The 26,851-nt window shown below is 41.9% G+C and overlaps 1 protein-coding gene across 1 annotated transcript in view; it reads left to right on the top strand.

The window, feature by feature from the left end:
- ADCY2 (adenylate cyclase 2) overlaps positions 1-26,851 on the top strand; it is an 831,331-nt gene that overhangs the window by 524,213 nt on the left and 280,267 nt on the right. Inside the window, exons 12-13 of the mRNA XM_075826916.1 lie at positions 20,048-20,128; positions 21,800-21,869. Coding sequence (XP_075683031.1) covers positions 20,048-20,128; positions 21,800-21,869 — 151 coding nt within the window. The remainder of the gene's footprint in view (positions 1-20,047; positions 20,129-21,799; positions 21,870-26,851) is intronic.

The following is a 26,851-nucleotide window of genomic DNA, read 5'->3' as shown; positions in this document are numbered from 1 at the left end:
TTATGCCTAGCGGCTCAGATCAACGTATACATTGTGGATTGTGCGGTCCATGTCTTTTTCCTCTAAATATTGCCACGGATTTATAGAGAATCTGTCACCTCTCCTGACATGTCTGTTATAGGAAATCCTTGCATTAAACAAAAAGCCTTTCAGTATGTAGGGACACAGCCCTTTGACAAGGGGAATTGTAACACCCATTTGTCAATGCTCGCACAGAAAGTTAGTGTTAACTATATGAACGGCGCGGAAGGGGGGTTTAAGTTTGGGGAACAACCCAGGGCCTATGGTGTACTTAAACCGCCAGTTTTTGAAGGTGCAAAATATTTTTTTACTGTGACACAAACAATAATGCAGATAAAAAACAGAGAACTTTAATGTGCATATGTGTTCACAGTTGAAAACTGGAGCCCCTTTTTGCTGCAATTACAGATGCAAGTGTCTTGGGCTATGTCTTTATTAGATGGTTTGCGTTGGCATACTGCAGTCTTCAAGTCATGCCACAGATTCTCAATTGTATTGAGGTCTGGGCTTTGTGTCAACCTTTCTAAGACATTTATATGTTTCCTTTTAAACCACTCCAGTGTAGTTTTAGCCATATGTTTAGGGTCATTGACCTGCTGCAAGGTGAACCTCTGTCCCAGTCTCAAATCTATGGTAGACTGTTTTTTTCTACAATCCTGACCAGTTTTTCAGTCGCTGAGAAGTATTTTTAATGGAGTGGCTCCATTCATTGTCTATGGGGACGGCGGAAATTTCCGAGCACTGCGATCGTGCAGTGAGGAGGGATGGGGGCATCAAGATTCCTGTTTTAGGGGTCGATAGGGGTCCCAGTGGTGGGGCCCCCAGTTATCATACATTTATCACTTATTTAGTGGATAGGTGATAAATGTTAATTGTGGGAAAACCTCTTTAGCCAGTTAAGGATGACCCACTCTATCTATACGGCAAGTGTTTAAGCTTGCTGCCCAAGTGAGTTGGCAGATGAATGTTGGGTGCCTGGCAGTCAGAGACTGCCAGGGACCCTGGAGATATGACAGAAGTGATTTGCATCGCATTTGTCTTGTAGCATAGTTCAATCTATGGGAGATGTTCATAAATTACAAGCCGATTTGGACACACTGAGTGTTTGGGCATTGACTCGGCAAATGAGGTTGATTTAGTAAAGTCATGTAGCTGGGTACTTATAATCTGCATGCACCATATGTCCTAGGGGGAGTTAAACTGGGAGAATCACTTGTTGAGTAGGATCTGGGTGTGCTTGTAGATCATAAACTAAATAACAGCATGCAATGTCAATCAGCTGCTTCTAAGGCCAGCAAATATTGTCGTGTATTAAAAGAAGCATGAACTCAGGTGTATCATCCACGGTCGCAGACCGCAGACTCCTATCATCCTGCAGACGTCTTCCTCCCCAGAGATGCCAGCACATGCAGCCGTCCTGTCCTGCAGTGACCACTAGGGTGCGTGATCGAGCTAATTCCCGGCCTTAATGGGCCAGAGCACACACATGTTTTAGATTGACTGATTTCTCCCATGATAACCCTGGACTATAAGAAGTGCCCTGCCCCTTCCTTCATTGCCTGAGCTTTGTTGTGTTTACCTGTGTTAGTCTTTGCAAATGGTCCCTTAGTGTTTTCCAGCTCCCAGTGTTCCCGTTCCTGTTACCTGTATCTCGTTCTACCTTGTTCCTGTGCCATATAGAGTGGGAGTCGTGTTTTGTCGTACACTACGCCTGCTGTATTTCACCACGCCTGGTGTCTGCCAGCTTCCAAGGTCCCCTACGAGCCTGCCATCGCTGCAGTCTGTATTGCTAAACTAATAAGGGGATTGGAGGATCTTAGTTATTAGGAAAGATGTAGCCTTGAAAAGAGACGACTAAGGGGGGACATGATTAACTTATATAAATATATGAATGGCCATACAAGAAATATAGTGAAAACCTGTTTCATGTAAAATCCACTCAAAAGACAAGGAGGCACTCTCTCCGTCTGGTGTAAAAAATGTTCAATCTCCAGAGGCGACAACCCTTCTTTACCATTATAACTGAGAATCTGTGGAATAGCCTACCGCAGGAGCTGGTCACAGCAGGGACAGTAGATGGCTTTACAAAATGCCACCTTTTTTTTTTAATTTTTTTTTTAAACCTTTCTCTGTATCAATAGGGGTAAAACAAAGTTCTATAGTTTCTCACATCCCTTCCCTTTCTCCTATCCCTTGGTTGAACTTGATGGACATATGTCTGTTTTCAACCATACTAATTATGTAACTATGTTTTCTCTGTACTCACGTACGCAATACTCAATCAGCACTGTGTATAGAATAGAGGCTGCGGCCCCTACTGATCCTGGTAGTCATGTGAGTCGTCAAATGGTGGCCGGAATTCTGGTAATAGAAGACTGCTGCTGGGTCTAACTAGACCCAGCACAGTCCTAACAGTGATAGTTACAGTTAAAAAGTCTTTTTGCTGGACAGACCATAATAATAAAAAGTAAGAATAAATAAATAAAAATTACTCATAAAATACGCCCCTTCCGCAAAATAAAGCGCTCCCCCACTAATCATGGTCCTACACTAGCCCTGACCCAATTACCCTACAATAGACATGTAACATGTTGCACTCAACTGTGCTTGCTGGTGCCTGCCTCCACCACAGGGACACGATCAGGGCAGGCTCTGCCCCTAGGGTCCACGCTCGCACGCTAACCTCTAAAAGTCCCAGTGCACCAGTAAAGTTTTCACAGCCTATCCCTTCATTTCCAGTACTATAATAGAAAGTCTGAAAAGTGTTCCAGTGCCTGAGCAATGTTGTATTTCCAAGTATTCCTGCAGAGGTCCAGTATCCTGAGTCTAGTGTCCAGTGTACCACATCCAGCGTACCTCTTCCAGCTACCTGACACAGTCTGCTTCCAGCTATCTGACACAGCCTGCTTCCAGTAATCCGGCACAGCCGGCTTCCAGCTAACAAGCTCAGCATGCTTCCAGCTACCCAGCTCAGCCTGCTTCCAGCTACCCAGCTCAGCCTGCTTCCAGTAATCCGGCACAGTCTGCTTCCAGCAATCCCGCACAATCTGCTCCAGCCTGAATCCACCTACTTCCAAGGTACCATTTGTCACTGCCTGCTTAGCTTCTGTTTGGCCAGCAGGTATGCAAATCTGGCGGAGTAGCCTAGAGGGTCCGCTCAACCCACTGGTCATGACATAACATATCAAAATTTACGGTAGACAAATCTTATTAAGAAATAATCAACTGAAAAATAACTAAAACAGACAAAATTATGTGTGTAAAAGTTAGAAGAAAAGAAACCTACATTTAACACAAACAAACATTGCTAAAATCACATCGCTAGCCAAACAAATAAAAAGTAATAGCCGTTTAACTAACGCATGTTAAAAATCCCTAAACGGTGCCTTGTCCATTACGTGAAATCTCATTTAAAATCAAATTCAACGCCAGATTGTAATGCGACAAAACAGGAAAATCACCAAGGTGGGGAATGAATACTTTCACAAGTCAGTGTAGATGATAAATAATAAGTTGTTTTATTTTTAACACTGTAGTGATTTTTTTGTTTTGTTTGGAAAACCGTCACTGGGGATGGCCATATTGGAGACACACTATTCCCTCCTTACTTTCTGTCTAGTCAATACAGCAGGATATGTTCGCTATATGGCAGCTGAAATGAATAAGAGTCAATTGACAGAGAAATCACATAGATGTTTTCAGTCTTCGGGAAGTGATGTACAGACCCCTACCCAGAGACCAGGGGCGATGCATACAGAGCCTATATGTGTATACAGGGGTGTAACTAGGAAAGACTGGGCCACATAGCAAACTCTTGACCGGGCCCTCCCCCCCAGGTGCCACAAGCAGCCCCCCTTATAAATAGTGCCCCCTGTAGAATGTGCCATACAGCCCCCCTGTAGACAGTGCTATATAGCCCCGCCTATAGGCAGTGTCACACCTCATTTGTAGATAGCGCCCCCACCTCCTCCTTGTAGATAGTGCCATACAGCCCTCCTGTAGATATTGCCATAATGCCCCCACTGTATATAGCGCTATACAGCTCCCACTGTATATAGTGCCACACAGCCCCCCTCCCTTGTATATAGTGCCACACAACCCCCCTTAGTAGATAGTGCAGCACAGCCCCCCCTTTGCCACACACACACACCCCTGTAGATTGTGCCACACTCAGCCCCCTGTAGATAGAGCCACAACCCTCCCCCTTGTAAATACTGCCATACAGTTCCCCCATGTGTATGGTGCCACACAGCTTCCCCTTGTGTATAGTGCCACACAGCTCCCCCTTGTGTATAGTGACAAACAGCCCCCCCCCCCTTGTGAATAGTGCCACAGGGCAATGGCCATTCGAGAAAGTTGTATCAGCCAGGGGGATGTCAATCGAACATGGAAAGGTGGGTTTGGAGGCAGGACTATGTGACTCTTCAAGATAGCGGCACCGCCCCATGACCCTTTAATGAGTAATTAGCATATAGTGTGCACAGTTTTAAAAGTGGATTTTAAAGATTTTGCTGCATCTGAAAAAAACATACAGGGGAAATATTGTCAGGTCATGCATGGTGGCGGTTCAAGGGGTTAAAACTACCAGACAGATTCCCATTAAATATACAATAAATTGAGAACAATTCCATCTGCCCTGCAATTTTGTTATTATAAATATATCCTACATAGTTACAGATCCAGAACCAAGCTCTGACATATATACAGTACCAGAACCATGCTCAGTACATAAATACAGCACTAGAACCATGCTCAGTACATAAATACAGCACTAGAACCAACCTCAGTACATAAATACAGCACCAGAACCAACCTCAGCATATATATATATATATATATATATATATATATATATATATATATATATATATAAACTACCGCTCAAAAGTTTGGGGTCACCCAGATAATTTTGTGTTTTCCATGAAAACTCACACTTATATTTATCAAATGAGTTGCAAAATTACTATAAAATATAGTCAAGACATTGACAAGGTTAGAAATAATGATTTTTATTTGAAATAATAATTTTCTCCTTCAAACTTTGCTTTCGTCAAAGAATGCTCCATTTGCAACAATTACAGCATTGCAGACCTTTGTCATTCTAGCTGTTAATTTGCTGAGGTAATCGGGAGAAATTTCACCCCATGCTTCCAGAAGCCCCTCCCACAAGTTGGATTGGCTTGATGGGCACTTCTTGCGTACCATTGGGTCAAGCTGCTCCCATAACATCTCTATGGGGTTGAGATCTGGTGACTACGCTGGCCACTCCATAACAGATAGAATACCAGCTGCCTGCTTCTTCCCTAAAAGATTCTTGCATAATTTGTAGGTGTGCTTTGGGTCATTGTCCTGTTGTAGGATGAAATTGGCTCCAATCAAGCGCTGTCCACAGGGTATGGCATGGCGTTGCAAAATGGAGTGATAGCCTTCCTTATTCAAAATCCCTTTTACCTTGTACAAATCTCCCACTTTACCAGCACCAAAGCAACCCCAGACCATCACATTACCTCCACCATGCTTGACAGATGGCGTCAGGCACTCTTCCAGCATCTTTTCAGTTGTTCTACGTCTCACAAATGTTCTTCTGTGTGATCCAAACACCTCAAACTTCGATTCGTCTGTCCATAACACTTTTTTCCAATCTTCCTCTGTCCAATGTCTGTGTGCTTTTGCCCATATTAATCTTTTACTTTTAATAGCCAGTCGCAGATATGGCTTTTTCTTTGCCACTCTGCCCTGAAGGCCAGCATCCCGGAGTCGCCTCTTCACTGTAGACGTTGACACTGGCGTTTTGCGGGTACTATTTAATGAAGCTGCCAGTTGAGGACCTGTGAGGCATCTATTTCTCAAACTAGAGACTCTAATGTACTTGTCTTGTTGCTCAGTTGTGCAGCGGGGCCTCCCACTTCTCTTTCTACTCTGGTTAGAGCCTGTGTGTGCTGCCCTCTGAAGGGAGTAGTACACACCTTTGTAGGAAATCTTCAGTTTCTTGGCAATTTCTCGCATGGAATAGCCTTCATTTCTAAGAACAAGAATAGACTATCGAGTTTCACATGAAAGCTCTCTTTTTCTAGCCATTTTGAGAGTTTAATCGAACCCACAAATGTAATGCTCCAGATTCTCAACTAGCTCAAAGGAAGGTCAGTTTTATAGCTCCTCTAAACAGCAAAACTGTTTACAGCGGTGCTAACATAATTGAACAAGGGTTTTCAAGGGTTTTCTAATCATCCATTAGCCTTCTAACACAGTTAGCAAACACAATGTACCATTAGAACACTGGAGTGATGGTTGCTGGAAATGGGCCTCTATACACCTATGTAGATATTGCATTAAAAACCAGATGTTTGCAGCTAGAATAGTCATTTAGCACATTAACAATGTATAGAGTGTATTTCTGATTAATTTAATGTTATCTTCATTGAAAAAAACTGTGCTTTTCTTTCAAAAATAAGGAAATTTCTAAGTGACCCTAAACTTTTGAACGGTAGTGTTCATATATATATATATATATATATATATATATATATATATATATATATATATATATATACACACACACACAATACGAGAACCAAGCTCAGTACATATATACATCCCCAGAACCAAACTCATTACATATATACCACCAAAACCAATGTCATACGTATATACAGCACCAGAACAAAGCTCAGTACTTACATACAGCATCAGAACCAAGCTCAATACATATATACAGCACCAGAACAAATACAGCTCAATTTAGTGCCACCCCTGACGTATAGGTTTGTATGGCGTAAAACTACAGCTCCCAGCATGGCCCGAACAATGGTAAGGATATGCTGGGAGTTACTGTTTCACCCCAAAAAGAAATCATACCACTATCATCTCGCTGCAGATCATACAGTGACTACATTGCTGATTAGAGGCAGAATAAATATTTACATTAAGTGACTCTCCGGTGACGTCTCAGATTCTAGTTCTTTTCTTCTCCCTCCGGTCCAGACCTCTATGATGGATTTCTACTGGCCATGACCCATTTCTGAAGTTTTCATCTCAGATGTCTTCAGCTTCTCACTTTTAAAACATTTCTGCACCTATAAAACGAAGTTAAAATTCTCAGCACCTCTAAATATAATACACTGTGTCCCTGATTATAATAGTACCATACACACACACACACACACACACACACACACACACACACACACACACACACACACACACACACACACACACACACAGTGCCCCCTGTAGATAGTGCCCCCATAGCCCCCTATAGATAGTGACCCCCATAGAGCCTCTGTAGATAGTGCCCTACATACAACCCTCTGTAGATAGTGCCCACAAATGGACTCCAGAGCTGCAAGGCAATAGTGATAACCACGGAATCACCGTGCTGCCCTACATATAGCTTCCCCTATAGATAGTGCTCCACGTATAGCCCACCTCTGTAGATAGTGTCTCACATATAGCCCCCCCTGTATATAGTGTACCACATATAGCCCACCCCTGTAGCTAGTGCCCCACAGTTAACCCACCCCTGTACATAGTGTCCCACATATAGCCCACCCCTATAGAAAGTGCCCTAAAAATAGCTCCCCTATAGATAGTGCTCTACATATAGCCCACCCCTTCATAGTGTCTCACATATAGCTCCCCCTGTATATAGTGCCCCACATATAGACCCCCTGTAGATAGTGGCCCATATATAGACCCCCCTGTAGATAGTGTCTCACATATAGACCACCTGTAATGACGGGGTAGGGAGACAGACAGGTGAGCCCTAATCTACCCGCCACTCAGTCCCTGCCTACTTGCAACGGCCCGTCCTAGGCGACGGCGTTCAACTGGGCGATTGTCCCTACGCTCAATAAGTGCACGACAGACAAACAGACAAGGGTACACAGAAGCTAAGGGAAATGGGGCAGTTGCCCATGGCAACACAGTGAGCAACAAGAGTAGTGAACAAGCCGAGTAAAACCAGTGCATGAGGTACAAATCGCAGAGCAGGAGCGTAGTTAGTAAAGCCAGGGTCAAAAATGAAGCAAGGTCAATAATCATAGCAGGAGCAGCAGAGCCAGGAAACAGAAAAGAATCACAGGCAAAGGAGGAGCAGGAAATGCAGGTATAAATTGACCGAGGGCGGGAGCTAGCTCCGTCTGGCCAGGCTGTGATAGGCTCTCCCACTCCTCAGCCTCCCAGCCTGACTGGTAGAAGATCGTGTCACTCTCTCAGACTTAGGAGCAGGTGCAGAGTGATTACCCACGGGCGTCGACACAGAAGCTGTGTCTGGCAGATCCTTTACACCACCCCTGTGTATAGCGGCCCACATATAGACCCCAATGTATAAAGTGGCCCACATCCCCACATATAGACCCCCCTGTAGATAGTGCCACACATATAGACCCCCTATATAGTGGCCCACATAGAGACAACCCCCCTGTAGATAGAACCCCCACTATAGATAATGCCACTCACAGTTTTATTAGAACAAAACAAAAATTGTTACATACTCACATGATCCCGTTTCCGCGCCGTCCGATGGCAATGCAGATCTGCTCTCTTCTGAGCAGGTCTGCTGGAGCTGGACGACGCGTCGTTCAATGACCCTGATTAACGGGGCAGAATGACATGCCCCATCAATCAGTGTCTTTCAAGCACGGAAGAGGCGCGATGAAAGGCGCTGATTGGCGGGGCGAGTCATTGGTCGGGCTAATGCATGTATTTGGCTGTCGCTAGCCACGGGCCCCCCTCCGGTGCTAGCGACGCCTACGGGCATGAGAGGGCCTGTGTCACCCGGCCCATACTTGTTGGAGGCTCGGTGGCGTGGGCCTCGTAGTAGCGGTGCTACCGCTGTAGCACCCATAACGGCTTCTAGCGGCGCCACCGGGCATATGGGGGGGGCGTGTCGGCTGGCGGCACGGGCTCTCTCAAGCCGCGGGCCCCGTAGCTGCCGCTATGGCTGCTACCGCATTAGTTACGCCACTGTGTGTATAGTGTTTCTATCCTAATTTATCTAGGCTTCCAGAAGTACAATAGAGCTGTCATTAGCTTGCTCAACCTCTCATAGTAATGAGATCATTCTCCTTATCCTGTGCCTGTACATACAGCAAAGCTACAGAGCTGAAAATATTAAATTCTCATGGCTCCTTAAGTGTGTAATCTGTAATATTTCAAGATTTTTTTTTAATGCGGAAAGGAACAAAAAAAAAAAAACGACCAAAAAAATGTAAAGAATATGTGAATAATAAAAACATGATTTAAATATTATGTAAATTTCTGGCGATATATTCTCTTATGAGCGGCCTGTTTTGGGCCTTCAGGGAAAGTAAGTTTTTTTTTTTTATTCATTGCTGCATTTGAAGACCCATAACTTTTTTATTTATTCATCGACATATTAGTGTAAGGTTTGATTTTTGCGGGACAAGTTGTAGTTGTTATTGACACTTTAAGGTACATATAAATATTGATTAACTTTGAGAAAATGTTTGGGGGTTACTGAATAAATAACATAAATACATATAAAACATACAATATTTTTCGAACTATAGGACTCATTGGACCATAAGGCCCTGTTCACATTGAGTTCTTTTACACGTTTTTAGACACAGAAACTGCGTCGGAAAACGCACCATAAAACGTCCGAAAATGCCTCCCATTGATTTTAACGGGAGGCTGAGGCGTTTTTTCCCACGAGCTGTAAAAAACGCTCGTGGGAAAAAGAAGCCACATGCCCTATCTTCGGGTGTCTACGCCTCCGACCTGCCATTGACATCAACGGGAGGCAGAGAAAGCGTATTTTGTGGGGTTTTTGCTTGTGGCGCTCAATGGGCGTAAGTGAAAAAAGCAGCGAAAAACACGGCAAATGGCGTGCAGGCAGATCAAAATCTGCCTCATAGTTCCAAAATTGTAGCATAAAAGAGGAGAAAAAAAAGGTATTGCCTTTAACTGTACATTTCATGGGTTAAATATTGAGACAATAGGGAACCACAGTGCCCCAATACAATGTCAGCCACAGTGCCCCAATACAATGTCAGCCACAGCGCCCCAATACAATGCCAGCCATAGTGCCCCAACACAATGCCAGCCACAGTACTCCCAATACAATGCCAACCACAGTGCCCCATAACAATGCCAGCCACAGTGCCTCAATACAATGCCAGCAACAGTGCCCCATAACAATGCCAGTCAGTGCCTCAATACAATGCCAGCCACAGTACCCCATAACAATGCCAGCCAGAGTGCTCCAATGCCAGCCATAGTACCCCATAACAATGTCAGACACAGAAATACAAGATATTGGCAACTATAGTGCTCTCACCCTCCCCATAACTCACCAGACATCAGAGATGTGGAGTGGCAGGGGTAAATGGTGTTGAATCCCTTGCAGATCAGTACCTGCACAGATTTACTGTGCTGTGTGTACAAATGTCTGGGTTATCTGCTCACTGAACAGTAAGATGACAGAACTCTGTGTGTAAAATGTGACTGTTCAGTGAGCCGATAGCACAGAGATTTTTTTACACACAGCACAGGACATGCTGCTTCCATTACACTGCACTGCAAGGACCTTTTGAAGCTCAGCTTCTTCATACACTGGCAGCTGTTTGCCTTCAGGAGATAAGACGCAGCAGAAGATTACAGTACAGATTCTAAGATAAAAGCTGTGTTTTATAGTCCAAAAAATACAGTATATAAATATGTTAAAGTGTATCTAACTTTTCAGGTGACTTTTCAGAATAAGCCATATAATATGTCCCATGTGTGTACATGAGGAATAATTTACTATTTGACTATTTATGGCCGTTATATGACTTGTATAAGGCATTTTTTTTTAGCAGGCTCCCTCTAATTCTCAGTTTTCTCTGAGCTAGTGTGTGAACTCTAACTGCTGTCATGTCTGCCATACACTACTAACATAGAATAAAATAATCCTGCTCTCCTATCTCTATCTTTCACATAGATAGAAGCTGCATCAACATAGAGGACATTATTCAGCAATAAGTAGCAGTGTAGCTGAGAATCCAGCACTGGGGTGACATAACTCTTACCAGCAGCCTGTGTATTCCCTCCCACTTCAATGCATACCGTCTCCTCTGCTCTGTAACTAGAGACAGATTTTGCTTGTCAACAGGGGATGGACAGCAGATTACAGGTAGGTAGACACATAGTGGCAGTAAATTCACACAGAAATAACAGTTAAAACAACAACATTTTAATAATAAGTAAATTACAAAGTTTATCTATATCAGGTATACTATTAGATTAGCAGAAGTTGCTTAATAAGTTAGTGTCCGTTCAACTTTATTCTAAGGGTCGAAACCCTATATGCATTTTTTTATGGTTCACCAGTTTTAAACAATACATTTTTTTTAAATGAAAACAGGGGCTTTATTTTCTTAATGACACCAGCAGAAAAAATGGGACATAGATAACTTCAAAACCACAAAAAAGGTGCATTAAATAGTGATAGCCACTCCCACTAGTCTTGGGGGGAGTGGCGAACTAAGTGCTCACAAGTGTGTGATAAATGAATGTCAGTGTTAGTGTAGTGCTAGGGTGTGAATGTATGGTAAAAAAGAAAACATAGTACTGACACCCCATGTACTATTCACAGCACTTTTTTTTATTTTTTATTACATTATCACACAGTTCTGAAACTTCCATACATACACTTTTCTTTTTTACCATACATTCACACCTTAGCACTACACTAACATTCATTTATCACACACTTGTGAGCACTTAGTTCGCCACTCACCCCAAGACTAGTGGGAGTGGCTATGACTATTTAATGCACCCTCCTTCTGCAGCATTTTTTGACCTGTCTGTGTCCTGCTGTGAACGGGTTTTTACCCACCCACTTAGTAAGTATGGCCTTTTTTATGGTTTTGAAGTTATTTTCTTAATGGGGTGCAACAATTTGTAACTTATGTAAATGAACACTTACTTTTCAAACAACTTATGCTAATTTAATAGTATATACATCAACTTTGTAATTTACTTACCGTTACAGTTTAGTTGTTTTATCCATGCAAATTTTGCGTGAAGTTACTGCCACTAGATATCTCCCTTCCTGTAATCTGCTGTCCACCCCCTGTTAAGCAAAATCCGTCCCTGGTTAGAGGGCAGAATTGACGGACTGCAGAAGGTGGGTGTGTATCTCTTCACTGCCTGCCAATACAAGTCTATAGAAAAGGGAGGGGGAGGAGGAGGAAGCAGATAGTGAGTCAGCAACAGACACTACATACAAGTCTATGGAGAGGGGAGGGGTAGGAAGCAGGAGTAGAATGAGAAAGACGCAGCCTGATGGTAATATTTCTATGTCTCCCCAGGGCTGGATTCTCAGCTACACCAGTCTGTACTGTTATGTAATCTCCTCCATGCTGCTGCTCTAGCTTCTATATATGACAGACAGAGATAGAAGAGCGGGATTCTCCTCCTCTAAGTGTGCAGTGTATTCAAAACATAATAGCAGTTAGGCTCTGCCCACTAGCTCAGATACAAGTGAGAAAATGGGATAACTGCTAAATAATGTAGAATACAAGTTATATAATGGCTAGAAATAGTGTTATTTCTCATCTACACACATATGACAGCTTATTCTGAAAAGTCACCTGAAAAGTTAGGTATACAATACCTGCCTATCCCCAGTCATCTCTGTTTACCTTGCTTACACAATGATGTGATGCGTTCATGTCAAGTAATTGTGGCAGCCAGTCCTTCAAATTCCTTATATGTGGGCTAATCCCACCCACCTCTGCTGTCAATCAGCAGCAGGGGAAGCACGCTTCACTCAGTTTGTGCTGCAACTGGTAAACAGTAATTTTACGAAAACTTCACCATATTGACAAGTGACAGACCCCAGAAATCAGTTTGTCTGTCAATACTTTATGCTGCCCTGGGATAGGGAAGCATAAATCTGGTGACAGATTCCCTTTAATCATAAAGAACAGCATCAACCATCTCTCATATACAGTGCGTGACTATATATATATATATATATATATATATATATATATATATATATATATATATATATATATATATATATGTATATATATATGTATATATATATATATATATATATATATATATATATATATATATATATATATATACATACAGTGAAGGAAATAAGTATTTGATCCCTTGCTGATTTTGTAAGTTTGCCAACTGTCAAAGTCATGAACAGTCTAGAATTTTTAGGCTAGGTTAATTTTACCAGTGAGAGATAGATTATATAAAAAAAAAAACCAGAAAATCACATAGTAAAAATTATATATATTTATTTGCATTGTGCACAGAGAAATAAGTATTTGATCCCCTACCAACCATTAAGAATTCAGCCTCCTCCAGACCAGTTACACGCTCCAAATCAACTTGGTGCCTGCATTAAAGACAGCTGTCTTAAATGGTCACCTGTATAAAAGACTCCTGTCCACAGACTCAATTAATCAGTCTGACTCTAACCTCTACAACATGGGCAAGACCAAAGAGCTTTCTAAGGATGTCAGGGACAAGATCATAGACCTGCACAAGGCTGGAATGGGCTACAAAACCACAAGTAAGACGCTGGGTGAGAAGGAGACAACTGTTGGTGCAATAGTAAGAAAATGGAAGACATACAATATGACTGTCAATCAACATCGATCTGGGGCTCCATGCAAAATCTCACCTCGTGGGGTATCCTTGATCCTGAGGAAGGTGAGAGCTCAGCCGAAAACTACACGGGGGGAATTTGTTAATGATCTCAAGGCAGCTGGGACCACAGTCACCAAGAAAACCATTGGTAACACATTACGCCGTAATGGATTAAAATCCTGCAGTGCCCGCAAGGTCCCCCTGCTCAAGAAGGCACATGTACAGGCCCGTCTGAAGTTTGCAAATGAACATCTTGATGATTATGAGAGTGATTGGGAGAAGGTGCTGTGGTCAGATGAGACTAAAATTGAGCTCTTTGGAATTAACTCAACTCGCCGTGTTTGGAGGAAGAGAAATGCTGCCTATGACCCAAAGAACACCGTCCCCACTGTCAAGCATGGAGGTGGAAACATTATGTTTTGGGGGTGTTTCTCTGCTAAGGGCACAGGACTACTTCACCGCATCAATGGGAGAATGGATGGAGCCATGTACCGTCAAATCCTGAGTGACAACCTCCTTCCCTCCACCAGGACATTAAAAATGGCTCGTGGCTGGGTCTTCCAGCATGACAGTGACCCGAAACATACAGCGAAGGCAACAAAGGAGTGGCTCAAAAAGAAGCACATTAAGGTCATGGAGTGGCCTAGCCAGTCTCCAGACCTTAATCCCATCGAAAACTTATGGAGGGAGCTGAAGATCCGAGTTGCCAAGCGACAACCTCGAAATCTTAATGATTTACAGATGATCTGCAAAGAGGAGTGGGCCAAAATTCCATCTAACATGTGGGCAAACCTCATCATCAACTACAAAAAAGATCTGACTGCTGTGCTTGCCAACAAGGGTTTTGCCACCAAGTATTAAGTCTTGTTTGCCAAAGGGATCAAATACTTATTTCTCTGTGCACAATGCAAATAAATATATATAATTTTGACTATGTGATTTTCTTTTTTTTTTTTTTTAGATAATCTATCTCTCACTGGTAAAATTAACCTAGCCTAAAAATTCGAGACTGTTCATGTCTTTGACAGTGGGCAAACTTACAAAATCAGCAAGGGATCAAATACTTATTTCCTTCACTGTATATATATATATATATATATATATATATAGACACACACACTAGTGCTGGTTATCACTTACCACTCGAACAGTCCACAATATCTTGCTATTGAGAGCAGAATGCATCGGCTCCACTTGCTGGCTTTCTCTTCTTCCATGCAAGCGCAGCACACAGCAAACATATTTTAAAAGTGTAACGGGCCCTGAAAAGCCACCCAGCTTTTTAATAAACTTGTATTAGGCAACGTTGGCATCACATTACATCGCTAGGTCACCATGGAGATGGAGGCAGTGGCTGGAGCCTGGGTGGGCATGGGTGTAGGGGCGTATCTAGTGGCTCATGGTCCCTGGTGCAAAAGTCCTTTTTGGGACCCCCACCTTCTTCTCATGGCTGACGGCCTGCAGCTTTTAGCTGCATCGCTGGGTCTCCTAAGTGAACTAGCGATGCAGCACTAGCAGCCAGGGGCGTCGCTAATGTCTGTCTTAAAACGTCAGGGGAGACAGCATATCTACAGCACTATGATCCTATAGTTATGGATAGGATTAGATACAGTGGCTCAGCAGACTTTATCACATATGATAGGCTTAGATATAGGGCCCAGCTCGCTGACATTGCGGCACCAGCGCTGGACCCATGAAAGGTAAGATGATAATTGCTTGGCTTTTTTATGTGAAGGCCCTGTATCTAAACCTACCACATGTATTACTAATGTGTTTTTTTGTGTGTTCGTTTTTTCACAGGTTCAGTTGTTGGACTATGTCAGATTTGAGGACTACTACCATGATGGCTTTTTTTATCGTCAATAAAATGGTTAACGAGGCTTGTGTGTTTTTATTTCAATAAAATAGTTTTTTTTAGATCTCAGTATTTTTTTAAACTTTATGTAATGACGGGGTAGGGAGACAGACAGGTGAGCCCTAATCTACCCGCCACTCAGTCCCTGCCTACTTGCAACAGCCCGTCCTAGGCGACGGCATACAACTGGGCGACGGTCCCTACGCTCAATAAGTGCACGACAGACAAACAGACAAGGGTACACAGAAGCTAAGGGAAATGGGGCAGTTGCCCACGGCAACACAGTGAGCAACAAGAGTAGTGAACGAGCCGAATCAAACCAGGAGTGTACAAGGTACAAATCGCAGAGCAGGAGCGTAGTCAGTAAAGCCAGGGTCAATAATCATAGCAGGAGCAGCAGAGCCAGGAAACAGAAAAGAATCACAGGCAAAGGAGGAGCAGGAAATGCAGGTATAAATAGACAGAGGGCGGGAGCTAGCTCCGTCTGGCCAGGCTGTGATAGGCTCTCTCACTCCTCAGCCTCCCAGCCTGACAGGTAGAAGATCGTGTCACTCTCTCAGACTTAGGAGCAGGTGCAGACTGATTACCCACGGGCGTCGACACAGAAGCTGTGTCTGGCAGATCCTTTACACTTTATTACTGTCTGATTTACAGCATCCATTACTAAGGTGGAGCTTAATGTTAGCTGGTGAAAAGGCTAACACTAACCCCCATTATTACCCCGGTACCCACCACCACCAAGGGTGCTGGGAAGAGCCAGGTAGGATCCAATACCCAACCACCTGATGGTCGGGCACTGGGGCAGCCGAAAACTGGTATTATTAGACTGGGAAAGGCCAGAGACCTTGGCCCTTCTCACCCTGGTAAATCTAGCCTGCTGCTGCTATGTTCAAGCAAGACCTAAAGTTCGGAGTCTGACACACCAAAATGATTTAAAACAAAGGTTTCTTTATTAAATACATCTAAAAAGTAACATAAATTAAAACAGAGATGAATTCCACAGTGCAGAAAGACAACCAGATCACAAGTACATAATATATCCAAATATATGGGTGATGGGCGACACTGTTTAAATACAGAAATGCAAAAATACATCAGCAGTAATATTACATTTATATGATGTGCATGTTCTGTTACATAAACCAGCAGGAAAAACTATTCAGCAGGAGGACAAATCTATATATATTTTTTACACATTGAAGGTAGGATTTGAATAAATATAAATATAAGTTGAAGCGTGTACAGCAGTGTAAATGCCCCTGACAGAAGCCAGATAAAGAAATCAGTATTCGTACTATACACACAAAATATATGGCTCAGTTTAAACCCCATAAGCAGAAAGCACAAAGCAAAAATCAAAGCTGTGGCTGTGTTGTCAGCCACAAGTGCAGACAACCACTACCCAATGGGTATAATCTAAATGGAAGACTCGTAATGCTGAAAGTTTGAATATGCTGAAAGCGGAGCTCATACCCATTTAAACAGGTCACCGTCTCTGGCGTCACCCCGACGCGCGTTTCGGCCCGGAAGCCTTCGTCACCCCCAGACGAAGGCTTCCGGGCCGAAACGCGCGTCGGGGTGACGCCAGAGACGGTGACCTGTTTAAATGGGTATGAGCTCCGCTTTCAGCATATGCAAACTTTCAGCATTACGAGTCTTCCATTTAGATTATATCCATTGGGTAGTGGTTGTCTGCACTTGTGGCTGACAACACAGCCACAGCTTTGATTTTTGCTTTGTGCTTTCTGCTTATGGGGTTTAAACTGAGCCATATATTTTGTGTGTATAGTATGAATACTGATTTCTTTATCTGGCTTCTGTCAGGGGCATTTACACTGCTGTACACGCTTCAACTTATATTTATTCAAATCCTACCTTCAATGTGTAAAAAATATATATAGATTTGTCCTCCTGCTGAATAGTTTTTCCTGCTGGTTTATGTAACAGAACATGCACATCATATAAATGTAATATTACTGCTGATGTATTTTTGCATTTCTGTATTTAAACAGTGTCGCCCATCACCCATATATTTGGATATATTATGTACTTGTGATCTGGTTGTCTTTCTGCACTGTGGAATTAATCTCTGTTTTAATTTATGTTACTTTTTAGATGTATTTAATAAAGAAACCTTTGTTTTAAATCATTTTGGTGTGTCAGACTCCGAACTTTAGGTCTTGCTATTATTCAGCGGGTTCACCGTTATTACCATGCTTCATTCCCCATAAGCTATTATGTAATAAGTCAGACTTGTGACTACAATAAATGTATCCGGGGGATATTATTCGTGGTGTTCTTCATATAGGTATACTGCTGCTATGTTGTATCTGGCTGTTTATGAAAAATGGGGGCGACCCCAACATCGTTTCTTCCAATTTTTTTATTTTTTTAAATGACGTGGGGGCCCCCCCCATGTTTCATAACCAGCCAGATACAACATAGCAGCAGCAGCAGGCTAGCATTACAAGGGTGGGAAGGCCAACTGTTTTTGGGCTTTCTCTACCTAATAATACTAGTCTGCGGCCAACCCGGTACCCGACCATCACTACAGATGGTTGTGTACTGGATCGCACCTGGTTCTTCTCGGTTCCCCTGGTGGAGGTGGGTACCTAGGTAATAATGGTGGTTAGTGTTAGCCTCTGCACTGGCTAACATTAAGATCCGCTGTAGTAATGAACGCTGTTAATCTGCCAGTGGCCATTACTAAGGCGGTAGCAATAAAGTTTAAAAAAAGACATAACATAAAAAAAATTTATTGAAAAAAAAACACACACACAATCCTCGTTAACCATTTTATTGAAAATAAAAAAATCCGTCATCGTAGTAGTCCTCGAATCTGACGTAGTCCAACAACTGAAGCTGTTAAAAACACAAACACACAAAAAAATTTGTAACGTATGTGATAGGCTTATATACAAGGTCTACACAAAAAAAAGCAAATTAAAATAAAAAAGCAAATTAAAATAAAAAAGCAAATTAAAATTAAAAGAGCACATTATACTTATCCTCCTCTTCGTCGGCTCCGATGCAGTGGCTGTGCACAGCATCATGATGTCAAAGACATTTGGACCTCCGCTGCGCTAGGAACGAGGAGGCTAAGTATACTGCTACTATAGTAAGAGGGGCCCATGTAGTTTATTAGATAGGCCCCAGTTACGGTAGTAACTTTTAACAGACGTAGTGCGGAGTGCCGCAGGCCCCCCTGCAACCCCTATAGCTATGCCTTCAGTGGTCGTGGCGGGCCTCTGTTTAGCCCGAGCCCCATGACGGGAGTACCACCTGTACTGCCCTGATGGTGGCCCTGCCTGCAGGAAACAGGTAATATGTGGACCAATTGGAGACAGACAGGTGGTCTGTCCTAAGAGAATTCGGTTGAGTTCAGTGAGAGATAGAGAGCTGAGCAGGAACCTCAGTAATTACAATATTATTTTCCCTTAGAGATAAGATAGGGTTTAAGATAGTGTTCTATTTGTGGTCTGGGCATTATATTATTTTTAACTATACATTTATTTGAAAGCTGAAGAAAAGTTAATTATTTTAGATGGATTTACATCTCTATGGCGTTTATTTGGTACTCAACACCATTAACACCTCTGTAGAGTTCAGGAAGCTGCTGCCTTTGATGCTAAGTTACCCCCAATTGTCACTGGCTAAGGCCCCATACACACGACCGTAAAAAACCTCCGTAATACGGTCCGCAATTACGGACCCGCCCAGTTCTATTGGCAGCGGACACCTTTCCGTATCGCTACGGAAGCGTGTCCGTGCCATAGAACCGTGCCAGGAATTATGGAGCATGTCCTACTTTTAGATTTTTACGGGCCCTGCTCCCATACTTAGTATAAGGCATGAAAATGATTACGGGAACGGCCGTGTGCATGAGGCCTAAACTGTCATTACAGCAGGAGCTCAGATGTCAGCCGGGCTTCCGTAGTGATTGAGCGTGTTAGGTTATGTCTATTTGCAGGAAGGAGTTAATATATCTTAATAGTGGTTGAAGCTTTGTTTTTGTGATATAGAGCTCCAAATTCCCTGCTTATGCATAGATTTAAAAGATTACGGGCTGCAGCCGCCACTAGAGGGAGCATAAAAGCTTGTTGCATACTTATTTTTCATTAAAGGTGTATTCGCCACCTTAGACATTTATGGCATATTCACGGGATATGTCATAAATGTTTAATGGATGCGGGTCCCTGTTCTGAGACCCACACCTATCTCGAGAACAGGGTTAACTGAACTCCGTTCTGTATGGTGAGGCAGCCGTCGAGTCCAAGCAGGGAATAAATGACCACCATTCTCGCGAGAAGTGTGGGTTCCAGAAATGGGACTCGCATCTATCAGATACTTATAGCACATCTAATGGATATGCCATACATGTAAAAGGTTGGAATAAACTTTTAAGATCAATTTATAATGATTCCCAAGCTCCGGTGAAGCTCTAGTGGTGAATACAATAATATGCTTTAAAACTTAAAGTAAAAAAGAAAAATATGCAAAACATAAGACATTTTATATTAATGCATGCAAATGTTTTCTTCTGTATAGAACTAAATCACAGAAGAAAAAATTTGAGGAGGAGCTTCATGAAAGAATGATCCAAGCTATTGATGGTATAAATGCACAAAAGTGAGTTTATCAATGGTTTTTAATAATCTTTTATTGGTGCACATCTTATTGTGAACAAAAGTTTAATACTTTGATTTAGAGCTATGTTAATTTGTTTATTTTTCCCTTGTAAATACCTTTTGAACAGTTTGTAAATTTACCCCCTTTAGGACTGAGCTTGTTTTGGCCTTGTAGACACAGCCTTATTTTTCAAATCTGATGTGTTACTTTATGTGGTAATAACTTTGGAATGTTTTTACCTATCCAAGCGATTCTGAGATTGTTTTCTTGTGACATATTGTACTTTGTTAGTGGGAAACTTTGGTCGATAAATTCAGTATTTGTGAAAAACACTAAATTTATATATATCTGCTTGTAAAACAGATAGTAACACCACACAAAACATTTACTAGTTAACATTTCCCATATGTATACTTTATGTTTGCATTATTTTTTTTTTGGTACGAGTTCAGTTCTGAAGTGGCTTTCAAGGGTCTTATATGTTAGAAAGTCCACATAACTCACCCCACTTTAAAAACTGCACCCCTCAAAGTTTTCAAAACACCATTCACAAAGTTTCACTTTAGGCATTTCACAGGAAATAAAGCAAAGTAGAAAGGAAATTTACAAATTTCATTTTTTTTTGCCAAAATTCATCTGTAATACAATTTTAGAAGCAAAGGAGCACCTAGAGGATTTTGGGCCTCCTTTTTATTAGAATATATTCTAGACACCATGTTAGGTTTGAAGAGCTCTTGTGGTGCCAAAACAGTGGAAACCCTCCGAAAGTGACCCCATTTTGGAAACTACACCCCTCAAGGAATTTATCTAGGGGTATAGTGAGCATTTTGACCCCACAATTTTTTTGCTAACTTTATTGGAATTAGTCTGTGAAAATGAAAATATACTTTTATTCTGGATTGATTTAGACAATTTTTAATTTTTAACAGAAATAAAGAATAAAAAGCATCCCAAAATTTGTAAGGCATCTTCTCCCGATTACGGCAATAACCCATATGTGGTAATAAACTGCTGTTTGGACCTACAGCAGGGCTCAGAAGGGAAGGAGCGCCATTTGAATTTTGGAGGGCAGATTTTGCTGGAATGGTTTTCGGTGCCATGTCGTGTCTGCAACTCCCTGGAGGGACCAAAACAGTGGAAACACCCCAAAAGTCACCCCATTTTGTAAACCACACCCCTCAAGGAATTTTTCTAAGGGTATAGTTAGCATTTTGACCATACAGATCATTTGCAGAATTTAGTGGAATTAGGCAGTGAAAATTAATATCAACATTTTTGTCCACTAAAATGTAGATTTATTTATTTTTTTAACAAGGGATAAAGGAGAAAAAGCTCCCAACATTTGTAAGGCAATTTCTGCCGAGTATGTGTAAAAGTCTCAAAAATGCTAGAGTTTTTATAAAGCGTATTTCAAAATACCGGCGTTTTTGGCACGTAATTAGGACTCCCATTGACTATGGGAACTAGGCGTGTTTCCTGCAGAATTGACCTGACCTGACCTGATGTCAATGGGAAGCTTAAAGCATGCACTTTTCGGCATGTAAAACGCATCAAAAATGCATCAAATACACCCCGTGTGAACAAGGCCTTAGGGCCTTAAAGCAATTATGCAAATCAATTGTTGTAAGTTTTTAGTCAACTAATTCTTACTTTGCAGCTTTCTTTTTGCAGACAGTGGCTTAAATCAGAGGACATACAAAGAATATCGCTACTGTTCCATAACAGATCTCTTGAAAAAGAAGTAAGTAGTTGGACAAAAGCACATACCTTTGTCATTGATCATAATAACTTTACGTATTTTCAACCTTTAACACTGGACAAGGGTGAATTCAGAATATGGAAAAGGGGATGTAGAATCAGCAAATAGGCCACACCTCCAATGCTACCGGTAGGTCACTTATAATAATGACAGCCATTTCTAATATATTATGTAATTCATATAGATACAATAATAGTACACATAGTGGCGCATAGATACAGTTGTTAATAGATAAATCAGCGGCGCCAACTACAGTGTATAGAAATGTATAGCTATGAAATTAGTTTAGGCCAAAGTACACGAAACACTATCAGCCACAGTAATGGTACAAGCCATTAACCATAGATTGAATAACAGTACCACACAGGGCATGGATAAAATAATATTACCAGAGATATTGTGTGACTTAAATAATACCAGCTGTTGAGCATATGGTAACAATGTCAGCCATTGTCCGTAGATACAGCAATAGACAAGTGATTAACTACGGTAGAATCCATTTTGAAAGCTTTCTCACAGGTACATTCAGATCTTCTTAGGGAATGTATATTTCTTCATCGCTATGTACCCCATGAAGATATGAAGGTACTGTACCTGTGCTAAACATATCCACGGGAGACATGTCCAGCAGGCTTTCTTATTATTTAAAATTGGAGCCGATATCCTTCGTTTCATTGAAGGTCATAAACTGGGGAAAAAAAATCCTAATTTGTGGAAGGTTTTAGGAATTATAGCTCTTTAATATGTAGCTGCCTCTTTTTCAAGGGACCAAAGGTAATTGGACAATTATCTCAAAAGCTATTTAATGGGCTGCATGGGCTATTCCCTCGTTAATCCATCATCAATTAAGCAGGTAAAAGGTCTGTTGCTGTGAACCCACAACATAAGGTCAAAGAAGCTCGCAATGCAAGTGAAACAGACCATCGTTAGGATGAAAAAAAGGAAGAAATCCATCAGAGAGATAGCACAAATGTTAGTAGTGGCCAAATCAACAGTTTGGTACATTCTTGAAAAAAAAGCGTGCTCTTGTGATCTCGTGAACTGCAAAAGGCCTGGACGTCCACGGAAGACAACAGTCGTGGATGATCACAGAATCCTTTTCATGGGGAGGAAAACCCCCTTCACAACATCTACCCAAGTGACGGACACTCTCCTGGATGTAGGTGTATCAGTATCTAAGTCTACCATAAAGAGAAGACTTCATGAGAGCAAATACAGAGGGTTCACTACAAGGTGCAAACCACTAATTAGCCACAAAAATAGAAAGGCCAGTTTAAACTTTTCCAAACAACATCTAAAGAAGCCAGCCCAGTTCTGGAACAGCATTGTTTGGACAGATGAAATTAAGATCAACCTGTACCAGAATGATGGGAGGAAGAAAGTATGGAGAATGCTTGGAACAGCTCATGATCCAAAGCACACCACATCCTCTGTAAAACATGGTGGAGGCAGTGTGATGACATGGGCATACATGGCTGCCAAAGGCACTGGGTCACTAGTGTTTATTGATGATGTGACTGAAGACAGAAGCAGCCGGATGAATTCTGAAGTGTTCAGGGATAAACTTTCTGCTCAGATTCAACCAAAGTCAGCAAGGCTGACTGAACTTCACTTCACAGTACAGATGGACAATGACCCAAAGCATACTGTGAAAGAAACCCAGGATTTTTTTTAAGGCCAAGAAGTGGAATATTCCACAAGTCAATCACCAGATCTCAACCCGATCGAGCAGGCATTTCACTTGCTTAAGACAAAACTTAAGGCAGAAAGACCCACAAACAATAAACAACTGAAGACAGCTGCAGTAAACACCTGGCAAAGCATCACAAAGGAGGAAACCCAGCGTTTGGTGATGTCCATGGGTTCCAGACTTCAGGCAGTCATTGCCTGCAAAGGATTCTCTACAAAGTATTAAAAAAAACAAAAAACATTTTATTTATGGTAATGTTAATTTGTCCAATTACTTTTGAGCCCCTGAAATGAGGAGGCCGAGTAGAAAAATGGTTGCAATTCCTAAACGTTTCACAGGATATTTTTGTTCAACCCCTTGAATTAAACCTGAAACTCTACACTTCAATTTCTTCTCAGTTGTTTCATTTCAAATCCAATGTGGTGGCATGCAGAGCCCAAATCATGAAGATTGTGTCACTGTCCAAATAATTCTGAACCTAATTGTATATGGGTAAATTGTATAACATATGATGTTGTGATAGCATCAAGAACAAGGACCCTTTTTTTAGTTTTGCATGTGTCCCCCTTCCTTAGCTGTGGACATTCCTTATTCTGTATCCATGTACGGATTTTTTTTTGTTAAGGTGCAAAATCATAAAATGAATATTTTCCTTTTTTCATTGTTTTATTATTTATTGTCATTACTGTATATTTTTATTAATAAGGTGCAAAATCAGATAAGGCTTCTTTCATACTACCATTACTTTCCATTTACCTCTCTTCTGTCAGAGGAAGAGAGGATTGGAAGATTAAACGGAAAGCAACGTTTCTGTTAGAATTACCATTGATTCCAATAGTAATTCTATTGTTTCAGTTGTCTTATGTTTGTGTCCGTTCGCTAGGTTTCCGTTTTTTTTTTCACGGAAACAAAAGTTCTACAGACTGCACTTCTGCTTCCGTCCAAAAAAATGGAAACTTAACGAATGGAGACAAACGGAAAGAAACTGAAACAAAAGAATTACCACTGAAATCAACGGTAATTCTAACGGAACTGTTGCTTTCCATTTAATCTTTCGATCCTCTCTTCCGTTAGTATACGTTTACCTCTCTTCCTCTAACGGTAATGTGAACTTAGCCTAAGGATAAGGTAGTACAGACAAAAATTGGTGGTTGGGAGTAAATATTGTATGTTTGGGGTTATTTTGCGCTATAGGAACGTATTAATGCCTGAGCACCTGACATCCATGGAATATGCATTTGTGAAATCGACATGCCATAACAATTAGTAGTGGGGAAACTCTGTAAGCCTGTAGATATACCTAAATATGGGAAAAAATATTTTTAGGGTATAATTCACGATTTCTACAAATCAAACCATATTGAGCAGATCAAATCAAGTTCGTCCACATCTAAATTCAGTATTACGTATTAGATTTCTCCCAAAGCAGACAGCTAGAGTCTCAATATAACAGTGTCTGCTAGTTTCCCGAAATAACCAAGTTACAGAGTTCCCTCATAAATGTGTCAGCCAGAGAGCACCCTAAAGGACTTTATTTGAGAACTGCACCATTTTTGCAAAAAAGCAACAACTGCAGGGGGGCATAACTTGGATGTCGGCTTAAGAGAATGTGTGTATCTGAACTACTCTAATCCTGTCTAGCAATCCTGTTTAAATCTCTGCCATTCTTTACTATAAGACCTGCTTTCCGCTTCTCTTTGAACCCTTGGTAAAGCTTCTACTGCCAAATTTATATTTTTGAAGAACTTGCTATCCTTTGGTGCCTTTTCCATTGCTGTTATCTTGTCGCCCGAGTCCTCCCGACCCCGTTGAGGCATCCAGTGCTGTGGCCCCATCCTCCAGTGCATCCAGTTTTGAGGACTTCTCCCGATTCTCCTGTTCCACCCTGGAGGTGCGAGGTGAGGTGGAGAAGGCAACTGTGGTACAGTAAGGTGCAGCCGCTGTCTTACCCCAGTGTGGCCATCATGGCCTACTCTTTCCTACCAACCCTGCCTCTGGTGTGTGGCCTATTCCTGGTGGGACAAGGTCTCAGCCATGGTGCCTTGCTTCCTGGGGACCGCTGTCCCCTCCTGCCAAGGGGCAACACAAAGGGGAAAAATAAGACAATAGAAGAGAAGTGGTGTTGGATTACCGCCCACCACATGGAGCGGCCAACATCTTGCTACACGTCATCTTGGATCTTCCATCCTAGTCTCCCCAGACTGGACATCAGTGGCTCTCCTGCAATTTTTGGTGGGGGAGTTCAATGCATTTTCCCTCCCACCCACTACTCTAAATATCAGCTTCAGGTGGCACTTAATTTTAATAAGGGGATAGCTTAAGGACTTGAGTCATTACCCCGGCATCCTTTGTACCCTGTACTATAAGAGACCTTGTGCCGCTGCACTTTCTAAAACATTAACTGTTTTTGTTCCCTCTACAGTCCATGTTGTACACTTCTTAAATTGCTAGCACCCTTACTTATTGAAGGAAGTCAGTGACATCTAGACATCCTTGGACTTGTCTCCCTGCAACTTATAATATATAAACTGCCTCTGTAGTCTTCGCGACCAGAACTGTGCACTGCTTAAAGGAAAATATCCCCAACAATTGAAGGAGCACAGTGCACGGTACGTACAACTGACGAGAACGGATGTCATTAACATCTATAATACCTTAGCCACCTTTACAACCCGACACCAATTTAGTTCTATATACACAAATGGCTGGTTAACGTAAGGAGAAAAAGGCCCAACAAATCTTAGGATCCATAGACAATATTAATATTGAGGCTTTAGGGAATTAGACAACTCCATCCTTGGTCTAGCCCCTGCATTATGTTCTCTCAAGTGCGTTCCCAGACTGCTGGAAATCTCTAGATAGAGACGTATCCCATACTCATTCACTGTCCATCTTTGGCTTTCCTAGCCCTTCTACGCCTCACTCACCACAAAGATACCCTGCATTTGTCTCACAGATTGACAGAAAATTCTTGCTGCCATTAATACCTCTCAGTACACTCTGACAGGGAAAGCTGATAACCATAAACAAGGCTTCACTATAGTCAAACATGATCTGCAGAAACTTGAGGAGCGTACTACTCAAAAAGAGTGGTGCCTTGCAGACCTAGAAGAGGGCCTCTTTCTCCACAGATCTTGGAACAACAATATGAGATGCTAGCATTTATAGATTGTGCAGACGATTTTGACTCACAGCTGCTGTAAATGTGGGAGGGAATCTCACCCCCCCTCCCACAAGCCAGGAAAAGGTGTCTTCAAATTGCTAAGCAGTGTCC

The sequence above is a fragment of the Rhinoderma darwinii genome, chromosome 5, assembly GCF_050947455.1.
Source record: "Rhinoderma darwinii isolate aRhiDar2 chromosome 5, aRhiDar2.hap1, whole genome shotgun sequence".
In the NCBI taxonomy this organism is placed as follows: domain Eukaryota; kingdom Metazoa; phylum Chordata; class Amphibia; order Anura; family Rhinodermatidae; genus Rhinoderma; species Rhinoderma darwinii.
Note: the sequence above shows the minus strand (reverse complement) of the source record. Positions and strands in the feature narration are given on the sequence as shown.